The 21,856-nt window shown below is 34.6% G+C and overlaps 1 protein-coding gene across 1 annotated transcript in view; it reads left to right on the top strand.

The window, feature by feature from the left end:
• LOC150092879 (uncharacterized) overlaps positions 1–12,563 on the top strand; it is a 124,644-nt gene extending 112,081 nt beyond the window's left edge. Inside the window, exons 39-40 of the mRNA XM_090414147.1 lie at positions 10,915–10,989; positions 12,309–12,563. Coding sequence (XP_090270273.1) covers positions 10,915–10,989; positions 12,309–12,361 — 128 coding nt within the window. The 3' untranslated portion in view covers positions 12,362–12,563. The remainder of the gene's footprint in view (positions 1–10,914; positions 10,990–12,308) is intronic.
• Positions 12,564–21,856: the final 9,293 nt, after the last annotated feature.

Here is a 21,856-nt window from a genome sequence, read left to right as displayed (position 1 = left end):
CAACGGGAGCCGACGACATGGGCAATGGTGAACCACTGTTGACAGCTCGTCATCGGTCAACGCTGAGACCTTAATGTGCTGACTTTCATAGCCTTTGCGCATCCTGCAGCCGATGGTCTGTTTCAGCTGGACAATATGCTACCCCCCCGCGCACAAACTACCCAGGCATGGCGCGAGGAACACTTCGTTTGAGTTTAGGACTATCCAGTGGCCCCAAGGTCCCCAGATTTAAATCCGATCGAATCTCTCTCTGGGATGCCGTATAGCGAGACATCAGATCTATGTAACTTGGACCCACGTCTAAGGTGCAGTTGCGAACAATGCTGAAAAAAGCATGGCTGGAATTACCTCCACAACACTCCGGCTTCTAGCGGAATCAATGCCTTGGAGAGTACAGGCTGTTATTCGGGATAGAGGAGGACCGGCACGCTATTAGGTAGGATCTCTGATGTCCATTGAGTTTCCCTATTCATAAATGAATAAATGAATTGATGCATTTGTTCCCTCCCCTAATTTCCTAACCAACATTAATATCCATAAAACTGTACACATTTGACATCTGTTTTACGTGAGTGGTCTGAAACGTTCTCGGCTTCACAATGAAAACATGAAAATTTATAATTTTAAAATTATTTTTATTTTCAACCTAATCTCCATTAAGACTAATACATTTATTCCAGCGATACTCCAGAGCCATTATCCCGTCCCTGTTGTGGTTCTCAATGTGATCTGCAAAATACCCCTCTACAGCTGCAATCCTCTTTGATTCGAAGAAAAACGCTGACCAGCGGGGAAGAATTTTAGTTTGGGGAAGAGATAGAAAGAGCCAAACCTGGGGAATAGGGTGGATGTTCCAACAATCCATAGTGTAGATCCTTTAATTTTCACATTGTCCAAACACCTTTGTTGGCAGGTGCATTGTCCTGATGAAAGATGATTTTTTTCTTCTGCAAACGGGTCTTTTCTCGAATTTTTTCGTCAAGTCTGGTTAAAAGATCGGAATAATATTCTCCAGTTTTTGTTTTAACCATTTCAAGATAATTAATAAATAAAATGCCTGTAGCATCCCAAAACACCAAATGCCATGATCTTGTCTTCTCTGGCGCTGAACAACTGGTTTCTGTTCACTGTGTAATGTTGAATCCAAGTCTCATCTACAATAATAAATCGACGCACAAAATCAGTTTTATTCTTGTTAAAAGTCAAGAACTGTTCAGAGATTTTCATGCAAGTGTGTTTTTGATCTGCGGTGAGCAAGCGCGGCACCCATCTTGTACAAGGCTTTTTCATTTGCAATTCTTCACACAAAATGTATCCTACACGTTCTTTTGAAATGCCTATAGTCTCAGCAATTTCACGCACTTTGACTCGCCTGTCATCCAATACCATATCGTGCACTTGATCATTGATTTCTGATGTTGTTACTCTTTTTTGGACGTCCTTCAAGTGGATCATCTTCAACACTGGTACATTTAAACTCGGCAGCCCATTTCTTAATTGTCGAAAACGAAGGAGAAGACTGCCCATAAATTTTTATGAACTTCGAATGAGTTTCTTTTGGCGTTAAACCTTCTTTTACAAAGAATTTTATAATCGCATACTCAATTTTATCCATTTCAAGGGATACAGACAACACTCTTTTGCTTCAGATAGCTGTATAAAAGAAGTTACTTGATAGAATGACTTGCAATTTCACACGGATGCTTATGACAGGTGTACCAACTTAGAAAAAAAAATGCCGATAGTGTTGCCATCTATAGTCGAGGCCTTGAACATTTCAGACCACCCTCGTACGTGACGGTATGTGGTCACATTGTCAATTCTAATGTTTTAATTTTCAGGTCTGTTTTCATATACAGTCTACTCTTGAAGAAAGTAGGTTTAAACTGCACGGTTCCATTTATAAGCGTTTTTTTGTTGACTAAATATACTGGAACATTTTTGGAAATTTGCGACAACTTAAAAGAACTCGCAGATGAACCGCGTTGCCTAAAAATAACCTAGAATAAGGAAGAAAAGTTGGGTATGTCGTGAATGTATAAAATATATGTAGATACTAGTCAATTTTATCACCTGTTTCCATAAAATATACATTAATCTATTATAAGAAGCTAAAATTTATCAAAAGTTACGCACACAAATGCTTAGATAAGACCAGGGCAATTGCAGTCGAGAGAAATGTGAAAAAACATGATGATGCAGTATTAAATCATCACTGCATAAAATTAGCTGTTATTAATTAATTAAATTTATTTAATTAGTTAGAATAAATAAAAAATTAATAACGATTCATTCATTAGTGGAGTGTTTCCCAACATTAGTGGAGTGGAGCTTATTCACTGCGGAAAGTGAACAAGCGTTCCTTGAAAAATTATCAAAATTAATACGAGCCTGGAATTGTTTAAATGCTGCGACAAGTTCAAACATGTTTGAAAATCAGGTGCTCCTCATTTTGCGTGTGGATTGCGCTATTAAGGCCAGCGTGCGCCGACCTTGACTTAGTCGCTCGCGGTTGTCGATACCGAAGCGAGCTCGAGTGAAGTACAGGGGTGTTCCGTTAAAACTTAAGGATTTGTGAATGTTCCGTCGTAAGAAAAATTTGGGAAACGCTGCATGGGGTATAATCTAGGCTAGGCTACCGCGAAGCAATTATATCGATTGCCCGAGGCTTATCATAAAGCAATGATATTGCTGCTTCTTCGTCATCAATGCATGAATCGTTATTATTATTATTATTATTATTATTATTATTATTATTATTATTATTATTATTATTATTATTATTATTATTATTCACCAAATAGTTACACTGCATCAGTCATAAAGTGCAAAGTAGCAGACCATTACTTCACCGCTCTAAACCTGCACACCAAGACAATACCCATGCAATGTCCCACAGAAGAAAAACGACAGAAAACAATAATAGACGAAGAAATAGTCAACCACGAAATAAGAAAAACAGACTGGGAATACCTGGCATCAGATTCAACAGATATCTTATACAACAACATTAAACTCACACTGGAGGAAATATATAAAAAAGCTACAAAGAAAGTCCGAATTCGATCAAACACAACACAAAATCCTTGGATAACTTAAAACTTAATCCTAGAAATACAGAGAAAGGACGCTTTATGGAAAGAATTAAAGCGATATCCAAATAACACAACTTTAAAAACTGAATATAAGATAACAAGGAATCGCCTTACAACACAAATCAGAAATGCAAAAAGAAGCTACTACAGAGACAAACTAACCTCCGCACAAAACAACATGAAACAAACCTGGCATCTGATTAATGAGATGCTAGATTCTGTTCCCAACACCACTGCCTCCGAAACCATAAAACACAGCTTCATGAAAGACGCAAAACCTATCCAACAACTAGCAAATGACTTTAACCAATACTTTGCAGACTCCATCCAAGAACTTCACAGAAATATGCCCCCAATCACAAAACGAGATCCTCTACTTGGACCGCGATCAAAACAGACATTATAGTTCCCAACCATAAAAGAAGCAGAAATTCTCTCAGCAATACATCAAATCAAACCAAACAAAGGCCCAGGAATAGATGGTATCAGACCTAAAGATATAAAGCAACATGCAACTAGTTTAAGTCCTATCCTACTAAAAGTAATAAATAAAATATTTAAAACAGGACAGATACCAAGTATGCTAAAGACCGCCATAATTACACCCATATATAAACAAGGAAAAAGAAATTTAATCAGCAATTACAGACCCATAGCAACATTACCAATTATCAATCAAATTATGGAGCGGATCATACTGAAGAAACTCACAGCATACACTGAGATCTTTCATATTATCCCAAAACACAATATGGTTTTCAGAAAAATAAGGGAACAACATCTCTCTTGGAAGACTTTACAGACGTAATTAATACCGCCTTAGACAAAAGCAAAATAGCCATGGTAGTCTTTATAGATCTAACCAAAGCATTCGATACACTCACACATCAAACCTTGTTAGAAAAGCTGAGGCATGTTGGAAGAGACGGGCCTCTTCACAGGTGGTTTACAAACTACCTCCAAAATAGAAAGCATATCACACATATCGGATCAAACCGAAGCAGAGAGCTACTAGTAACCTGTGCAGTGCCACAGGGAGCTGTACTCTCCCCAACTCTATTCAACATTTACACGCACGATATTAATCAATTACCACTCAAAGGTAAGATATTCCAATACGCAGACGATACAGCAATAATATCCATCCATAATAACGCAAGCATAGCCCAAACAAATATGCAACATGACATAAATCTGATCATAGACTGGCTCACGAAAAACTCCATACACCTAAACTCAGAAAAGACAAAATTAATGATATTCAGAAATCCACTGACTCGACCAGTTGATAACAAATATATAACCATCCAACATCCACTTTCCAACACAAAAAACACACAGAACAGCAAAACCACTACAATCACTCAGGTTGAAACAATACGATACCTTGGAATTTACCTCGATGCAGATATGAACTGGAATAGTCATATAAAACATCTACACAACAAACTCCGAACAATAAGTGGCAAACTCTACAGATTAAAAGACATAGTTCCCATACGCCTAAAAACACTAATATACAAAGCACTATGCCAAAATATACTAAGATACGCTATAACAACGTATGCTTTCTGTGCACCCTACAAATTAAATAGACTAATATCGCTACAGTACAAAATGACAGAACTGATCTTTTGGTAACAAAGAGAAAATCACGACCTTATAAACATTGCAATGGCAGAACACAAAATACTGACAGCAAAACATTTATGCCACTATGCAGCCTTGCTAAAACATTATTTCGATGCCAACTACAGGAAATACATACCTTATAACAAGACCTCAGACTACTAATTATATCACATATAAATACAATAATCACTACGGAAAGGCCACGCGAAACTTCTACATCCCAGACATGATAAACAAATTACTTTTGAATACAGAAACCTTACAAACTACAATAGCCTGAAAAGAGCTCTAAGGACATACTACGAACAAGAAACACGCACCCAAAATACCATACAAACTTAATGAAACACAATATATTCGTTCAGGCTTCCAGTTCAGCGACGCATCAGTACATTCCAATTTATTGTGTGTGTGTGTGGGAGGGGTGCGCGCAAGTGTGCGTGTGCGTGTGAGTACGCGCGCGCGAATTTCTCAGTCATAGATTCCGTAGCATCCTAACACAGCAAAAAAAAAAAAAAAAAAAAAAAAATACATAATAACCAATTGGTGTCATCCTCAGATAAGCTTACATTTAAGCTTCGAGGATGAAAAAAAAAAAAATTAGTTCTCATCCAAGATGTATCATATGTAACCAAATACTTGTAATGTACGTATCACAAGAAAACCAATGTATGTATTATATGTAAACCAATGTACGTAATGTAAATATCACACGTAAACAAATGTAAGCAATGTATCATATGTAAACAAATGAATGTAATGTATATAATAACTGTAACAAATGTATGCAATGTAAAAAAAAAATATTTTAAATGTAAATCATGAGTTTACACCGTATGTTTGTGAAAATAAGGACACATAATATTCAGATTGCATATGTGTAAATACTGTTGTATAATCACACCTTTTCAAACTTGAAAAAAAAATAGTAAACCACAACTTGTAATATTATACAACTTATGTAACTCCGAACAATATAATTGTAAATTATTATTATGATTGTTATATAAAAAAAACTGTTATCATCTTAGTGTATCACTAAGTGCTGAACCTTGTAAAATAATATACTGAATAGATGACCATTGTACATATGTAAATATTTGAAAGAACAATAAAAAAAAAAATTCTTATTATTATTTGACACCTCCAGGGAGTCCAAAGACTCATCGTGGGAGAGTGTGCCAACAGCATCGAACGATTGGTCCCCTTCAAACTATAAATAAGAATACTTTCTTTTTCACGTTATCATTTCATTTTTGATGTGTAGTATTGGTAACACGTATGACGTCTACAGTGTTTTGTACCTATTAAGACAATATTGGGGTAAGTACTGACAGACATACGATTCATCTTGTAAACAGACGACGTAAGCTTACGGTATCGATAAATACAGTACAGTACTGTAAATATATTTTCACTTCCTTATGATTTTCTTTAATAACATTTTCTTTTCTCTATATACATACAGTGGCGGATTTAGGCATTAAGGGGCCCGAAGTGTTTGCGATTTTCGGGGCCCTTTAAATTATTATGTTACAAACAATTAATTTAATTTTTTAAAAAATATTTTATGTATAATTGCACAATGTATACACATACATACATAACAATAATTACTTCACAACAAAAATTATAAAATGTTTCGTATACATATAAATATGAAAATAGGTAGGCAACTTTAATTGCATATTACACATTGTTCCTATAATTCGATAATATTATAATCACATTCAGGTACAGTCTGTATTTTGTACATAAGTATTTTATGAAATTATACTTTCACTTTTCTACTTTTTGCAGCAGCAAATTTGTCAATTAATAAATCAAATACTAATTCTTGTAATACAAACTTTTCAATAAACGCTAATGACAAATTTGATAGTCGATCTTTCCCCAATGAATTTCTTAAATAATTCTTGACACGCTTAAGGACGGAAAAAGATCTTTCTGCAGAAGCATTACAAATAGGCATTGTTAAAAAAATTTAATATTGTTTCTACATTTGTAAAAGTTGATTGCAATCCGTTAATGATTGTTTTGTACATTTGAAATGGACATCTGATTTTTTCTTCTTTTGTGTATTTTAAGAAATCGTGTTCTTCGTCATTGAAATAGCTAATTTCAGTATCATTCTTATATATATATATATATATATATATATTCTAATTTAGAAAAGCAATCGTTTATGTCGTCTTTACTCATATCGTGATCAAAAAATAATTGAAAATGACTTAGCACAATAGAATATATATTAATTTTGGTGGAAATTTCGGTACTCAAATCTATCACAAATCATATTTTGAGTTTCTACGATGAACAATTTGCGACCTGTTAGAATTGTCTCCTTCGTGTTATTTGATGCTGTATTTAATTCATCAAAAAGTATTTTTTGTTTCTTTATCCGGTTTATTTCATAATTTGTTTCATCAGTTAATAGATTTGCTTGTCGTTCTATGGTTTCACAATCATTTCGTACATCCATTATAAAATTATGCAAAGATTTTAAAAGTTTTACGTATTGCAACAAATGTGTTTGAACTTCTTGAAGCGAAAGACTTGTGTTATTTATTCTTTGCAATAATCTATCTCATAATAATGTTAACACTGCAATTTCGTATTTATCGAAATATTTTGACAATGTTTTGCTTGCAATCTATTATCTGTTTTTTCAAGTTCATTTTCGCCGATTTTAATAAGAACAGTTTTAATGTGTTTATAATTTAAACGCAAAGTAGATAATACGGCATCAGCTCGTGATGACCATCTTGTGTCGCTGATTCTTTTAATGTTTGTTTGAAATTTGTATCGGCAAAACTTCTATAAGTAAATTCTATCGTTGCGTAGATTTAGAAAAAAAATTATATACGTTCTGTACGAAATCGAAATATTAAACAGTGTTTGAAAAAGCTTCTGCAGCAGTTTCCAATAATGTAAAGTGTGTCAGCGGAACATGGAATGAAAATTGCTGATTCGTTCAAATTTTAACAATCTCTGCGTTAATTTATGTGCCATATAACGAAATATGCTTAAGTACACGCAAATAGCTTCAACTGATAGCGTTTGTATGTTAAAAACAAGAAAATAACGTTTTTGTGCACTTTTGCAAAAGTTGTATTTTTTCGTGTTTTCTCTTCAAAAACAGCTTGATTTTCCCATTTCAGCACACATCGGCTGTAACTTGCTGGGAAATGCTTATTTCGATTCGAAACTTTTTCTATAGGCATAGGGCAGTGCTACATATCAAACTTTGCTAATAAGAACTTAATGGGGTGATATGCAAATTATTAAAAACTTCAACATTAGTTCGATTTCAGCATCCTCTAACGAGATAATGTCGAAACACCGTATAATGCACTATACTATGTATTGCTATGTTCTTTAACAATCTCTGCGTTAAATTATGTGCCATATAACGAAATATACTTAAATACACCCAAATAGCTTCAGTTGATAGAGTTTGATATTGATAACTTCCAATCATCATCATACACAAAAATACAGCATCATCCATATGTTATGAAATAGAGCCCAAAACATAGTCACAGACGAACAAGATGTGCATATAGAACTTTCTCAAATATCGAAATCGCTTTCTCAAAATGGATATCCACTGAAAATAATCAACAAATTGCTTTATAAAAATAACCTCCATCAACAAAGGATAGCAACTCAGTACGTTTCATCCATTGTCATCGCCTATGCTGGTTCAGTATCCACTAAAATTGCTAGAATGTTGAAGTCTTACAACATCAGAGTTCTGTTTAGACCGACTGCAACCATCAGACAGTTTTTAAGATCCCCTAGAGACAGCGTTCCTTTTTTATGCAGGAGTTTATAGAATACCTTGCTTGTGGACTTTCCTACATAGGCCAAACTTCAAGAAGCCTGGAAATTAGACAGAAAGAACACGTTGGAAATGTAAGTCACAAAAGGTCAGATACCTCAGGTTTAGCGCATCACTTCTCAACTTCTAACGACGAAATAGGCTGGGAAAACAGCTCAATGCCATATATAGAAGACGATTACAGGTGCCGAATTTTCAAAGAAGCAGCAGTGATCCTACGAACAGGTAATAACCTGAACAGAAATCAAGGAGCAGTATTGAAAGATACATGGAAAAATCTGATTAATTCATTAAGTATAGCAGAACTACAGTACGCCAAAAACTATGTAACGTATATTCACATTAATGACTGAAGCATCTCGTTTCATGCATACGAGAGCTGTCAAATTTGGTTGCCTAACCGTTGTTAACGGTTTACTGTATTCTTTCGTTTTTTTGCATTTATTATTTTCTTTCACCTTTTTAGTCTTGACAAAGCTAAACAGCATGCTAGTGAAACTAGTCGACGTTCTTGTACATATGTGTATTAAACCGATGGTCTTACAATCAGAATAAGTTTTTATGTTTATTTAAGTATATAAAGATTAAATATGAATAGTCTAAATAAGGAAGTAATTTTGCCTCTTTACAAAGCCCTATTACAACACAGCTGGTTGTAATAGGGCCCTGTAATATTACTTTAATATTACTCTGTGCAGACTTGTTCTTCTGGGTTTGCAGGGGATAAAGCTGTGGAAAGATTGCAAAGAAAACTAACAATGATGATATTGGAATTATAGAGTGTAGATTATGAGGATAAATTGAGAGTACGTGGGCTGTAGACACTGGTAAACAGTATAAAGCAGGATGATACGAGAGATCACTATAAAATTCTGAAAAGTTTGTGTGTGTGTGTGGTTAAGAGGGACAAGAGTCAGATTTTTCTATCTAGAATATCCACATGATTCAATCAAATAATTTTTATTGGCAAAATGTTTCAGACTGATATAAAAATTGGGCATTTAAGATCTCTTTAAATTTGCCATTTCAGTTTTAGTTTCAAGCATTTTGATTTCCTGCATGAATTTTTTATTATAGAATCAATGGTACTTGAGAAAATGATGGAAATATTCAATTCTGAACAATTTATTGTATATAATCCACTAATGCGTATGTGTCTATAATATAGTTTTGAGTTTCAAAGATGGATTGACATTTTCACCCCCTACATACACACACACACACAGTAAACTGGTCTGCGTTTATTGACAAAGAAAACAACTAAATGATAATTCCTTTCTGGCTGCATTGAATTTAATGAAATTTGTTGTTTTAATATGTGAATTTCAAATTTTACTAAAAAAAAATATATATATATATATATATATATATATATATATATATATATATATATATATATATATATATATATATATATATATATATATATATATATATATATATATATAGTGCGGGCTGGGGTTCCCTAGCCTTGCGGAGCCCGAGGCGGCCGCCTCCTCCGCCTGTGCCTAAATCCGCCACTGCATACATACCACACAAAATATGTGCTAACTGACTCTTCATGTTATCGGTAAGACTTCCGGTCAACATTAAGCTATTAGTAGTTGAAGTTTTCAGGAATCAAAAGTTATATGCGGATTTTCGAACAACGCGGGGATCGGTGTCCCTAACCCCCGCTTAATTGAAGGGTCAACTCTATTCTCTTGTTTTTTTGCTGATTTTCATGCAAAATCTGAGTTGAATAAATTCAATTTCTATATCACATTTAATGCTATTTTACTTCACGTTGTGATTCATATAGATAACAAATAAGTTGGAGATAGAGGGGCACCCTTATCTTACACTTTCTTATTTAATTCAGTTCTTACTGCTGGCTTACAAGCATGTATTGATTGACTATGAAAAAGCTCGATATCATGGATAATGGTTGACTAGTTTTAGGTGAAGAAATCATAAACGTTTTATAAATTTCCATTTAAAGATTTCTTCAGCTGACAGTATGCTTAAGTCGTAAGTTGCTGCTGATAACTGCTGCAACAAGGAAAAAAAGCCCAACATCTGAAATATATTTGTTTCAAACTTCATCGTAATTAACACATCTGATTTTTCAGAGAGAAGACTTGAGTTTCCACTGTTATAGCACTGAAGTCAGTTTTATCTTTAAGTAACTTTAAGCTTATAAAATATTGTTTCTCTGTTGTCCTTAAAGGATTTCAAATAGAACATTTTATTTCCTTTAAATATTGGGTTACGCGATTAATGAAAGAATTTATTTTATGTGATATCTGACTTTGTTTATTTTTTTCTCCTCCTGACTTTATTTTATCATTCCATAAATTGCAGGAGCAGTTGTAGCTCGTGAATGTGGAATACCCTGCATAGTGGGACTGCATGGGGCTACAGATGTGTTCCGTTCTGGTAAGTTTAAAATCAACATAAATTTAATTACTAATGTGAAGTTCATTCCTGCATAAAATGAGCAATTAATGCAGACTTTATTAGCTAGAGTGAGCAAAAGGACAAAAGGCTTCCTGGATAACATACCTTCAATGAAAATAAATAAATAAATAAAAACGTGATTAAAGCTGCAAAGTCATTTGTCGATGATTCCAGACGGCTGTAACGTACTTTTTCATGAGAACAAGTTTCTATTTTCTTATCTGTAATAAAAATGTGTGTTTTATGCTTCTGCTTGGAAGCGAATCTGATTATGCCTCTTTCTTTTGGAATCTGTAAAATACAATTTAATTTTTTTGTCTTATTTATTATTAAATTGTTTTATTTAAACGCTCTGCATGTTTCAAAGACTAATTTTAATCCATGCATATACATACATGCGGTCAGAAATACGGAAACTTTTTAACCCTATTAAAAGATGGCGCAGCGGGTCAAATGCTTAACGTTCTATTGGTTTTGATAATCCAGAAGGCCAGGCAGGCTGAGACAATAGCAGCCTTAAGTCGTTAGTGACTTTGATTGGTTATTGTGTCAACCAATGCAACTGAACGTTGTCATTTGTCACGAGTTTCTTTTTTTTTTCTGTTTTCTGAGTTTCATTTGCTTTGCCTGACTTATAAACGGACGTGTTTAGGACACCGATATAGACATGTTTTAAAATATAATTTTCTATAAATAATTTATAACTGTTTTGCCGATATTTACAATGGGAAACAGTGTTCACAATTTACTGAACGTCTCGTTTTCTACCCGTGTACCAATAAGTCAAGCGAGTTATTTCAGCCTTTGGTTCAATCCAGAAAAATAACAATTTCCCAAGTGTTTACTTTTTTCAGATTTTTGTACGTATTATATTCCTGTATTTAAAAATCGTATGAAAATTTAAATAATGCGTGTTTCGCATAATTTGAATTGCCAATGATAATAATTGCCAATGGTAATCTGATCTCACCACGAAGCATAAACCGTTTGTGCTTCTCTACTCGTAAACGGCGCATTTAAAGCATAGCTATTGTTCATTTGATCTTTATGCTTTCCATATGTAAAATATTATCAATTGGTAAATTAAAGTATTCAAAGTTATCCTGCATTCAATTGTATCATATAAAGATATGAAATGAGAACTACAGTCTAATTCCGAAGACCGTTGTTAGTAAATAGCTAATTTGACTGAAGGGATTTGTTACATTTTTCACTTTCTAATTGGCATACTTTAACTGTTTTTCCACTGTTGTTATACTGTAATAACATTTCTTTTTTTCACTGTCTTTCTTTTTTAGGAGACACTGTGATACTTGATGGCAACATTGGAGTTCTACGAAGAATAGATTGACTCCAATTTACGACTGCTGGCTATTTAATGCTTATTTAAAGCAGTTGAATTAAGGAAAAAAAAATTCTCATCTGTTCTTCGAAAACGTTCGTACAGAAAATTTCAGTAAAAAAAAACTGGAATTATTTCTGTGTTCACATATTTCTGAAATTTGTAACCCTTTGTACAAACCGAATGATTAATAAAAGTATTTTATTGAGTACGTAGTATTTCCCTCTAGATTATTATTATTAGACACCTCCAGGGAGTCCAAAGACTCATCGAGGGAGGGCACCTGCTCTACAGCTCTGTCTCCGCCACTCAATCCACCAACTGATCGCAACTACACCGACGCCATCTACCGCCGCCCACCACCACTCGTATTTCCAAGGACAATCACAAACATCCATGCCCACGGCATGGATGTTTGTGATTAACAGGATATTTGACCTTATTTTAAGCGGTTGTTACAAAATTCTGAGACAACATGCAATTTCATCAAACTTTTTGTGTTACGATGATATAGTCACATAGTGCAATTAATACCAAGGATGGCTGGGAGCCCTGTTTTGCAGATGAAACATTTTCTTGTGTAATACGTAATAGCATACATACATACATAGCCATTCCTTTTGGAGGGGCTGATTGATTTGTAGCTTTATCGTGTAAGGACAGCAAAGGTCATGCTGCTCCATGACACAGGTGACAACATTATGCATGGTATTATAACTAAATAGTTATAAGGAGATAAATTAGTGAATAAGATAAAACGTTCGCACAAAATGTTGCGCATATGCATATTAAATGTGTTAATAAATAGTTATAAGAAGATAAATGAGTAAGTAAAATGCATGTACGAAGTTTAGTATCTACAGTGCGGTATCTAAATATAAACAAATTTATAAACAAATGTGTTTGAATGAAACAATTCTTTGCAAAAATTTATGAACATCATGCAGTTTGTCCGAGTCCTGCCCGAATGTAGGACTCGGCCAGATAAGTAAAATATAAGATAAGTAAGCACTTCACTAAAACATAATTAGTGGTGATACGAGGTGTACTTCTACAATTTGTCTGCAAATTTCATCTTTTCCCCCCCATTTCTAATTCTGGACGGGTTTTTCTTCAGTTCTGTGGCCTTATCTTCAGTTCTTATTCTAGACAGCTTCCTAGTGAGCTACTAAAGGCTTTCAGAATCCAAAGCTGCAGTAATTGAGTTATAAGCTATCTACTGAAGCAATCATTCAGACCTAGTTCAAATACGTCTCGTAGATCTTGTGGAAATCCGTCATTTATGTAGGTGTGTTTCTTAAGTGTAACGTCATATATAGACACATAGTTGAAGAAATTCATGGTGGGAAGTACGAAAACAAACAACGAATCAAAACGACAATATTAATGCACTAGATTTCCTTAAGTTGAACACTGTCATTAAAAACATTTAAGATGTTTCCATATAAAGAAATTCAAGAGCATTCCGGAGGTTGCGAGGTAAGGTTGATGCGGGGAGGGGGGGGTAACATCAAAATGTTTTCTTGGATGTGAAATAAATTTGTCACATCATGAAAAGACAGAGTTAATCTGCCGTGACTTAATATTGGGGATTTTACTTTGACTAAATGTTTATGAATAATACATCATGAGCCAAAACACTATGATCACCTACCTAGTAGTGCGTGTGGCGACTTGCGACCCATCTTGGCATTAACTCCACTAGACCACGGAAGGTGTCCTGAGGTATTCCGAACAAAACTAGACAGAATACCGTCCACGAGCTTAGCGACCGATGGAGGCACTAGGTTAAACATGTTGCGTTCCACTCCATAAATGTTCGATGGAATTTACATCAGGAGAATTAAATGCCAGTAACGCACACATAATGAAATGCTTAGATATACTTTTCAAATTCGAGCCTTATGAAAAGGAAATTATCTTGCTGAAAATATCCAGCTCCATCTAGCCACATTGTCACCATCTGGGGAAATCGCTGGTCTGAATCAAATTTTCAGGCACGAGCGTTGTAGGTGTTTTCATTGGAATGAGATGACCTAGTGATGTTCTTGAGAACAATCCCCAGACTTGGATACTGTTGCAATCTGACTGATTTCGGCCAACCGTACAGTCTGATTGGTTGGAAACAGACTGGTTTATGACCACCCATCCTGCTTCCTATTATAATGTATTTATAAAGATATCAAAGGCCACTTTGTTTTCAGTCTTACTTTTGATCACTCTTCAATCTTTGGACAACATCTGACTTCTGATTAAATCTCACCTCCAATATCTTTCTTTCCATACATTTAGGTCAAATATCGCTTAATTAACATTTAGGTTTTTTCCCCAACATCTGTAAACAATATCGAAATCATAAATCCGTCCACGTATTGAATATTGTTCTGATATTTGAAGAGGGGCTCTGAAGCTCTCGAACTGCTCGATTAAATGCAGGAGAGAGAGCAATTAGATGATTAGTAACCATCGCTAATGAATTTACTCTCTTCTCTACGCATACATTTAGTTCCTGCCTTTGGGGTTTCTAAAAATATTCTCATGGGCATTCTTCATCAGAACTGGCATTGGCAATTCTCCTATGTCCTCAATGCATTGAAAAGACTTGAAGCTGCACATCTATAGCTTTTCAAATCCATTGTTATCATGCTTCTTCTTTCTCCTTAACTTTCTGTCCATTCACAGCACTTTCGATTGAACAACCGTTTTACACTGATGTGTCATAAGCCCTTTAGGGACAATATGAATGACGAAATGAGGACCGAAACAACATAAATAGAAGAAAACTACAGGAACAAGACCACAGCAGACACTTCGATTACCTCAGACAACGAATGCCTCTTATCAGGACATCATCCGCTATGCTATTAGACCATGTCCTTCCAAAATACGTTGATCCAATTAGAAGATTTTGGTAGGTTCCTACAGTTACAACTCAAAAGCATATGTGAATCAAAACTAAAATTCTTCAGCGAATGTGAAATCTCAATAAATAAATAAATAAATAAATAAAAACACTCTTTAAAAAGTCAGGCAGTATGACAGGTTGGAACAGTGATACCTCCTGAACACTGAATGAGCAGACTTTCTGCATTGAACAACTGTCGTAAACAGATCTCGATTATATCTGTTAATAGTCCGGTGGTGTTTCAAAACAACCTAGCGTTGGTATCTCCTTTATAGGTCTCACAAAGATCAGTTCTCTCCAAATCCTATTTAATAACTTTGTCAGTGTAATACTATAAACAGCAAGTGTATTTATGTTGAGGACGATACATATCACGAAGCGTTTTATTTTCAGAGCTTGAACTCTAACTTTCCTGTTAATCACATGAATATTAAACATATCTCCAAAGTGCTGAATATTAATTGTTTTGTAAAAAAAAAAAAAAAAATTGAAAATGAATTCTGTTCATGCTTTCTAGTTGTAACCCTTGATTGCATCTGTAATCAAAATCAAAATGTGGTTTAATAACTAAATTATAAATAAATTGATCGAAACACCTTGTGGATGTATCCCTTTCCATTACTCATGTCATCACTTGCTCTTCCATATTTAGCTGCTGATTAATGTACATTAGTATATGGAAAAGAACTTCTTACACTCCCCTTATCGATATTCAAATAAATGTTGTCAAGCTAATTCTTTCATGGATACCTAAATCCGCTCCCTTGCTTTAACGTCTATCTTTGTTCGTATTGCTTGTGTGGAGAAATAAGTTTTTTTCCCCACCGATAAACGCAAATTTATCCTGGTTCTTCACTATTTCTATACTTCTTATACGATAAATAAATAACCGTAGATGGCTTAATCTGGTACGGTGACTATCAGATTTATTAATTCATTCACTGCCGAAAATACAGTAATTTTCATATACATTAAACGTTTACTGATAAAATATGGTTTGCTTCTGTTAAACATATTTTAAATTAGCATAAAACTTTAAATAGGAGGATCTATTTAAACGAGTAATCAAAGTAAATTATGTGGAACGGGGAAAAAACAACTAATGGAACTGAATGCTGTCAAAAATTGACACAATGAAAGTTATATCAACATTATATCAAGATTTTTTCAGCGATTTCTTTTATTTCAACATACGGAAACGCAAGACTTACCATACTTGATTAGAATGTGAGAGGGACGCTGGCGTTGCAAGTAAATATATTTCCTCTTCCGTATTGGAAACTGCACTGTGCTATCCATCACATCCTTAGGATTTGCATTTTTGTTTATTTTTCTGTTGTTATCTGTCCTTCAAAAATGTCTTTCAGCACGTTATCTGGTCTCTTCTATCGAGTCAGGGTCGTATGTTTTATCGTCAAAATATTTGTTGCAAGTCTTGTTCTGGTGCTATGCGGTTGGGCGTCATGACTGAAAATTTCCTTGGACTTTGTTTTCTTAGTTCTCTTTCGTTCATATTCAAAAGGTGCCTCTTTCAGCTGTTATTTTTAATACTTAGAAATGATCACAATGTTTATGGAATGAACAGCGGGAAGAGGAAATATGAAAAATTAAAATAACTCTAAATTAGAATGTCAGTATGATGATTAATATAATAATTATTATTAAAGAATAATTATTGCATAAATAAAAATATCTAAAAGGTATTTTCGAGCGACGATGAATAAACGAATTTTTACAGGAGTACTTTTCACGCTGCTTTCATGCACCTCTCACAGAATTTGAGAGGTATTTCTATAAAAATTCGATATCACTGTAAGTTAACATCAATGAAAGTCAAAATATGGTCGGTACCGAAGAATGAATGAAGTGATACGAAAAATAATTGAAATGGAGCGAAATTAAAAAATGACGTAAAGATGTTTAGAGAGGCTTTAAATATGAACATCTTTAGGTGATTTATTTAAACGAAATATTTGCTAGTATTTCTCGAAAAGCAGAACTGCTGCATCTGAGATACGTCGTCTCAAGATAGCAAGACTGAAAGTGGACTCTCATGTAGCATTTCATATATTCAGTGCGCTGATGGCTGTCATTCAGTTCTGAAAAGTTTTAGAATCTTATCAGATTCTCCGTCAGAAATCAGGCAGGAATAACAAATGCGCTAGGACAGTCCGTCGCAAAGCAATTCGGATGTTAACAATCCAACCGCAGAGGACTCATTGAAATACCTCTCCTCGAAAAGGTTAGTTCATGTTCTAAAATTTAAGCTAGTCACATTTGCGAAGCAATTAACAAACATAAAAAAGTTGTATTTGATTTGTATATTCAGTTATTTGTTTTTGCTTGGCAAATGTTTTCTGAACTTCATTCAGAAAGATGATTTTTCTTGAAAAAATAAAAAACGAAAACTCATTTTTAAAAAATTAATAGCGGTTGTAACACAATGAAATATCACTGTACAAGAACACTCGATGGGAAGTCAATCGGTTTTCAATTTCAGATATATTAGCCTCCGATGAAAAGCGTATGCAAAGAGTGATTGCAGAGGAAGATAAAAGATAGCTATTCTGGTATGAAATAAGAATTCGTTGAGGGCCTCAAGTAATTCGTTTAATGGTTCACTAAAATACTTGTGCTGAGGACACAAAATATATAACAGTCAATAAATCAATCAATAAATAAAATACATAAATAAAAGGAAATAACTCAATTAGGAATTCTCATCCCCTAACTCGGTTATTTAATTTCCATATGTACTCTGGTATATTCGCCTTCTATTTAAGAAAACAATGCTTTAACTGTCATTTCTTGAACTACCAAAACCTCTAACTATAAAAGAAATAACTTGATGAAGATAGATATGAATTCCTGTTAATATGTCGGCTTTATAAATGCAGTACTTAAGTTTTAAAAAGTAACCCTGACAAGTTGTAATGAAATGGTCAAGTAAAATTGCGTGTTTGTAAACTTATGTGTGAGTGAAGTTGGAATTAGGAAATACAAAATATCTTATAATGTCGATTATTAACAAGGCTCATTTCGTGCTAAATGACATTGACTTCTTCAGGCAGGAAAGAAACAAATTATTAGTAAAATTAGTAAAAAATTGGTAAAAGATTAACATGGTAACAAATATCAACACTCTTATACAATTCGAGTTGAACCTAGTTGAACCAACGTCTCATCTTTCGTTTTCATTCTCTATACCACTGTTCTTTGAAACAGTCTTCACCATACTGTTTTCCTCGCCAAATTCAAATTCCTCTCTTCTTTCTAGCCCCTTACATGAGATTGCTGTGTCATATCTCTTGGCAGGGACCTTTCGTGTATAGAACTGATATAAAATAATTAAATAAATCACTTGTAAAATAAAATCACAAGTAGTCGCAATTTTTGTCCAAATGATATCTCTCACCAATCTGTTGCAAAATAAACTAATTTTAATACGAATTGAGATCAATAAGCGTTGGTACATTTCGTAACACTCCTTGCTCTCCGTTGAAATTGATGCTAGCTATTTGTTGCATGCATGGTCGAGTGAATAGCGTACCCGCTCTCCAGCCAAAGAACTGCGTGTCCGAATCCCACTTTGGGCATGGTTGTTTGTAATGTCCTTCGTTTGTTCATACACATTCATTCATGCAATATATATGCACTCTCCCAAGATGGACTAGGTCACTGTGGAGAAGTAGATCCAACCTCTAGTTGGTCTACTTCTCCATGAGTAAGTAGACCATCTTCAGCAACGAGTGAGATCAGAGACCGCTAATGTCTCCATAACAAATTCCACTAAATGACTTCAAGCGTTCTGAGTTTAACATGAAGAGCGGGAATTTGTAGGGATTTCTTTCATAGAATACATTTATATTGCACTAATAAAAGTCCATTTTGGTTTTCTTTATTAGAATTTAATAAATAAAATTGTACTTTCGGCGGGACTCGAACGTAATAAAGCATATCAAACTACGAGTATCTACTCACACGAACAGCAACCCTTCCTAGAAGCAAACTCTGATTTTCAGAAAGGCAACATTTTCTAGAATTCTTCTGTGGTTGAATCCTCTCTTGTTCCACCGCTCTCTGCAGAAAACGAACAAATAATAATCATTACGCTAATATTTCAGTGAAGAATGTCTTGAATAACACATTTCTGCATAATATAATTAACTTGTAACATGAACTTATTTAGTATTTCAAGAGGGGAACATCACCACTTATTAAACTGGGATACTACTGTTCTGGAGTAATATACTTTAATAAGTCAATCATTTTAAGGAATCATCAGCGGAAGAATGTCTAACTTCTTCGAGAATTGTGACTTTGATCTCTTTTAATTGTTTCATTCTTCACCTCTTCTTCTTAGTATTATTATAGATATCTTATATTATCGAGAAGACAAGAGAGTAAACTATGTCTCATTTAATTTATTCTACACTATGACGCAATTGCAAGCATTTTTTTTCACTGAAATTTTAAATCGCACGAATGAGAAATGTCAACTTTTTGTTTAGAATAAAACTTTGCAACCGAGAAATCTCTAATATAAGCCAGACTTTTTTGCCAGCTTGTCATCCTTTATAGATTGAAATCAATAGTTAGCTGGGCGATTTTTAATTCATAGCTATATTGTGTCAGAAATTTATCATAATTTTGATTCAATTATGGCTACACATGGTAATGCGTAACCATAATTTGTGATGATCAAGTCAAAAAATATTTTAAATCAGCAGTTCACTTGAATGTTTCCTTCTCTGTAGTAAATAATTTACAGCATTTTTTCACTGTAGTGAACATCGGACACTGGAGGGAAACCTTGCTTTCGAATGCTCAAAACTAGATAGTTCTGAGCATTCGAATATTATGAATAGCAGAAAAAGAATCTGCTTTATTAGCCATTTTATAACCTTTGTCAACTTATGACATTAATTTAAGGCCTGTGTAGCTAAGTGGAAGTGGCGCTTGGTCGCTCGAAGTTTGACTTAAGTTCAAGTCTAGTCACCGACTGGAGAAACTTTTTCTAAGCCTTTCTTCCACCGGTTCCCGAGTTAGGCAATCTCTGGTACAGCAAGTAGGTTTTCCTCCCGGAAAGTCGGGATTTCCATCCCGTAAACTCTAGAAAATCGACCGTAGTACCCACATTATTTCAGACAGTGATATATCTTGTTAGGGTTAGATACCAAGAGATGGCAGCATTTGTTTGCCAGCCTCTTCATCGGTGGCTGCTATAATTAGTGATAGACATGGACCAGTTATCTCTGATAGGCTACAGGTGGAGATTGAACTACCCACTCAGTCTCCAAAAGCTAGATAGGGTATAGAGGCCTCGCCTACTCCCTATAAGGGAATAAAAGGCATTAGCTGATTTATTTTTATATTTATTTATTTATTATAACATTAACTTCTTATTACGGGCCCAACGTCTGTTATTAAAACATTTTTGAAATCGCTATAAAAAGCCTTATCAAACGATATATCATTTCTAGTGTTGTAGAGCAACATCAACAACAACAAAATAGTTAACTTATTTTCGTTAGTAGCGTTCTAGAATATGTCAAGTAATATTTCAATGAAATATTTAGCTGGCAAGAACTAAGAACAGCTAAATATTACCAAAAATGAATACCAGAAATGTGAATTTTTATTGATGTCCTGCTTTGAAATACAGTCATATGTTAAATTACGATAATCGTCTACACTTGCATAAAGTTCAGCAAGGACTGTTGGGCCTCGATTCTGGTTGCGCTGAACGTAAATAAGGACTCGTGTTTTCGGAGGGGAACTTAACGTTGAAAAAATTACATTTAAAACGACTTTAAAATGTCAGCGTAAAATATAAAAGTGAAGTTAGCACAGTATAATGAAAACACCTGTGCGGTTAACTAGAAAAATAACTGATTTTTTAATGGGGATATTTGTTGTGGTACTTTAATTATTGAAACCGAACATAGTCTGTCACTGTTGTACACTAACAATATTTTTAGTGATTGCTTATACGAAGAGAAGTCTTTTATAATTCGAAGAGTGTAGAGCTGATGAACATGCGAAAATGCTGGAATCAGAACGTAATAATCATTGCACGAGTAAATGAGGAATGCGCTCACTCAAAGGAAATAGAGAGAATGATAGAGTTTGATTCCGTTCAATTCATTACAATCAGCTGAAACAACGACGAATACTCTTATTTCTCTTTTTTATAATTTTTTAATTAATTATCATATGATCATACAACGGCCTTGAGTCCTCTTTAGGGGGATGCACGGCATCATCTCAGTCCCCCCCCCTATTTTTATCCGGGCTCGGGACCGGCAGAGCTTAGAATTGAGACCTATGATTAGAGAGCTTGTCTTAAGTATTCCTGACTGTATCCGTGTGTGTTCACAGGGCCGGTTTGCCTGTTTGCGGAAAACCCCAGATAAACTGGGAGAAACCCTACTGTGCACGCCCAAGACCGGCTAACTTGGCTATGGCTGAGGAAGATCCTTAAGCTCCTCACGTCGTCGACGAGAATCGAACCTAGGACACTCCTTCCCCAGGCATATGGTTGCGAAGTGCAAAGCCACTAGGCTAATCGCGCGAGCCGAAGGAATGTAAGAAAGAAA

Source organism: Typopeltis vanoorti, chromosome 24, assembly GCF_054136105.1.
Source record: "Typopeltis vanoorti isolate ZY-2024b chromosome 24, IOZ_Tvanoo_1.0, whole genome shotgun sequence".
Classification (NCBI taxonomy): Eukaryota; Metazoa; Arthropoda; class Arachnida; order Uropygi; family Thelyphonidae; genus Typopeltis; species Typopeltis vanoorti.
Note: the sequence above shows the minus strand (reverse complement) of the source record. Positions and strands in the feature narration are given on the sequence as shown.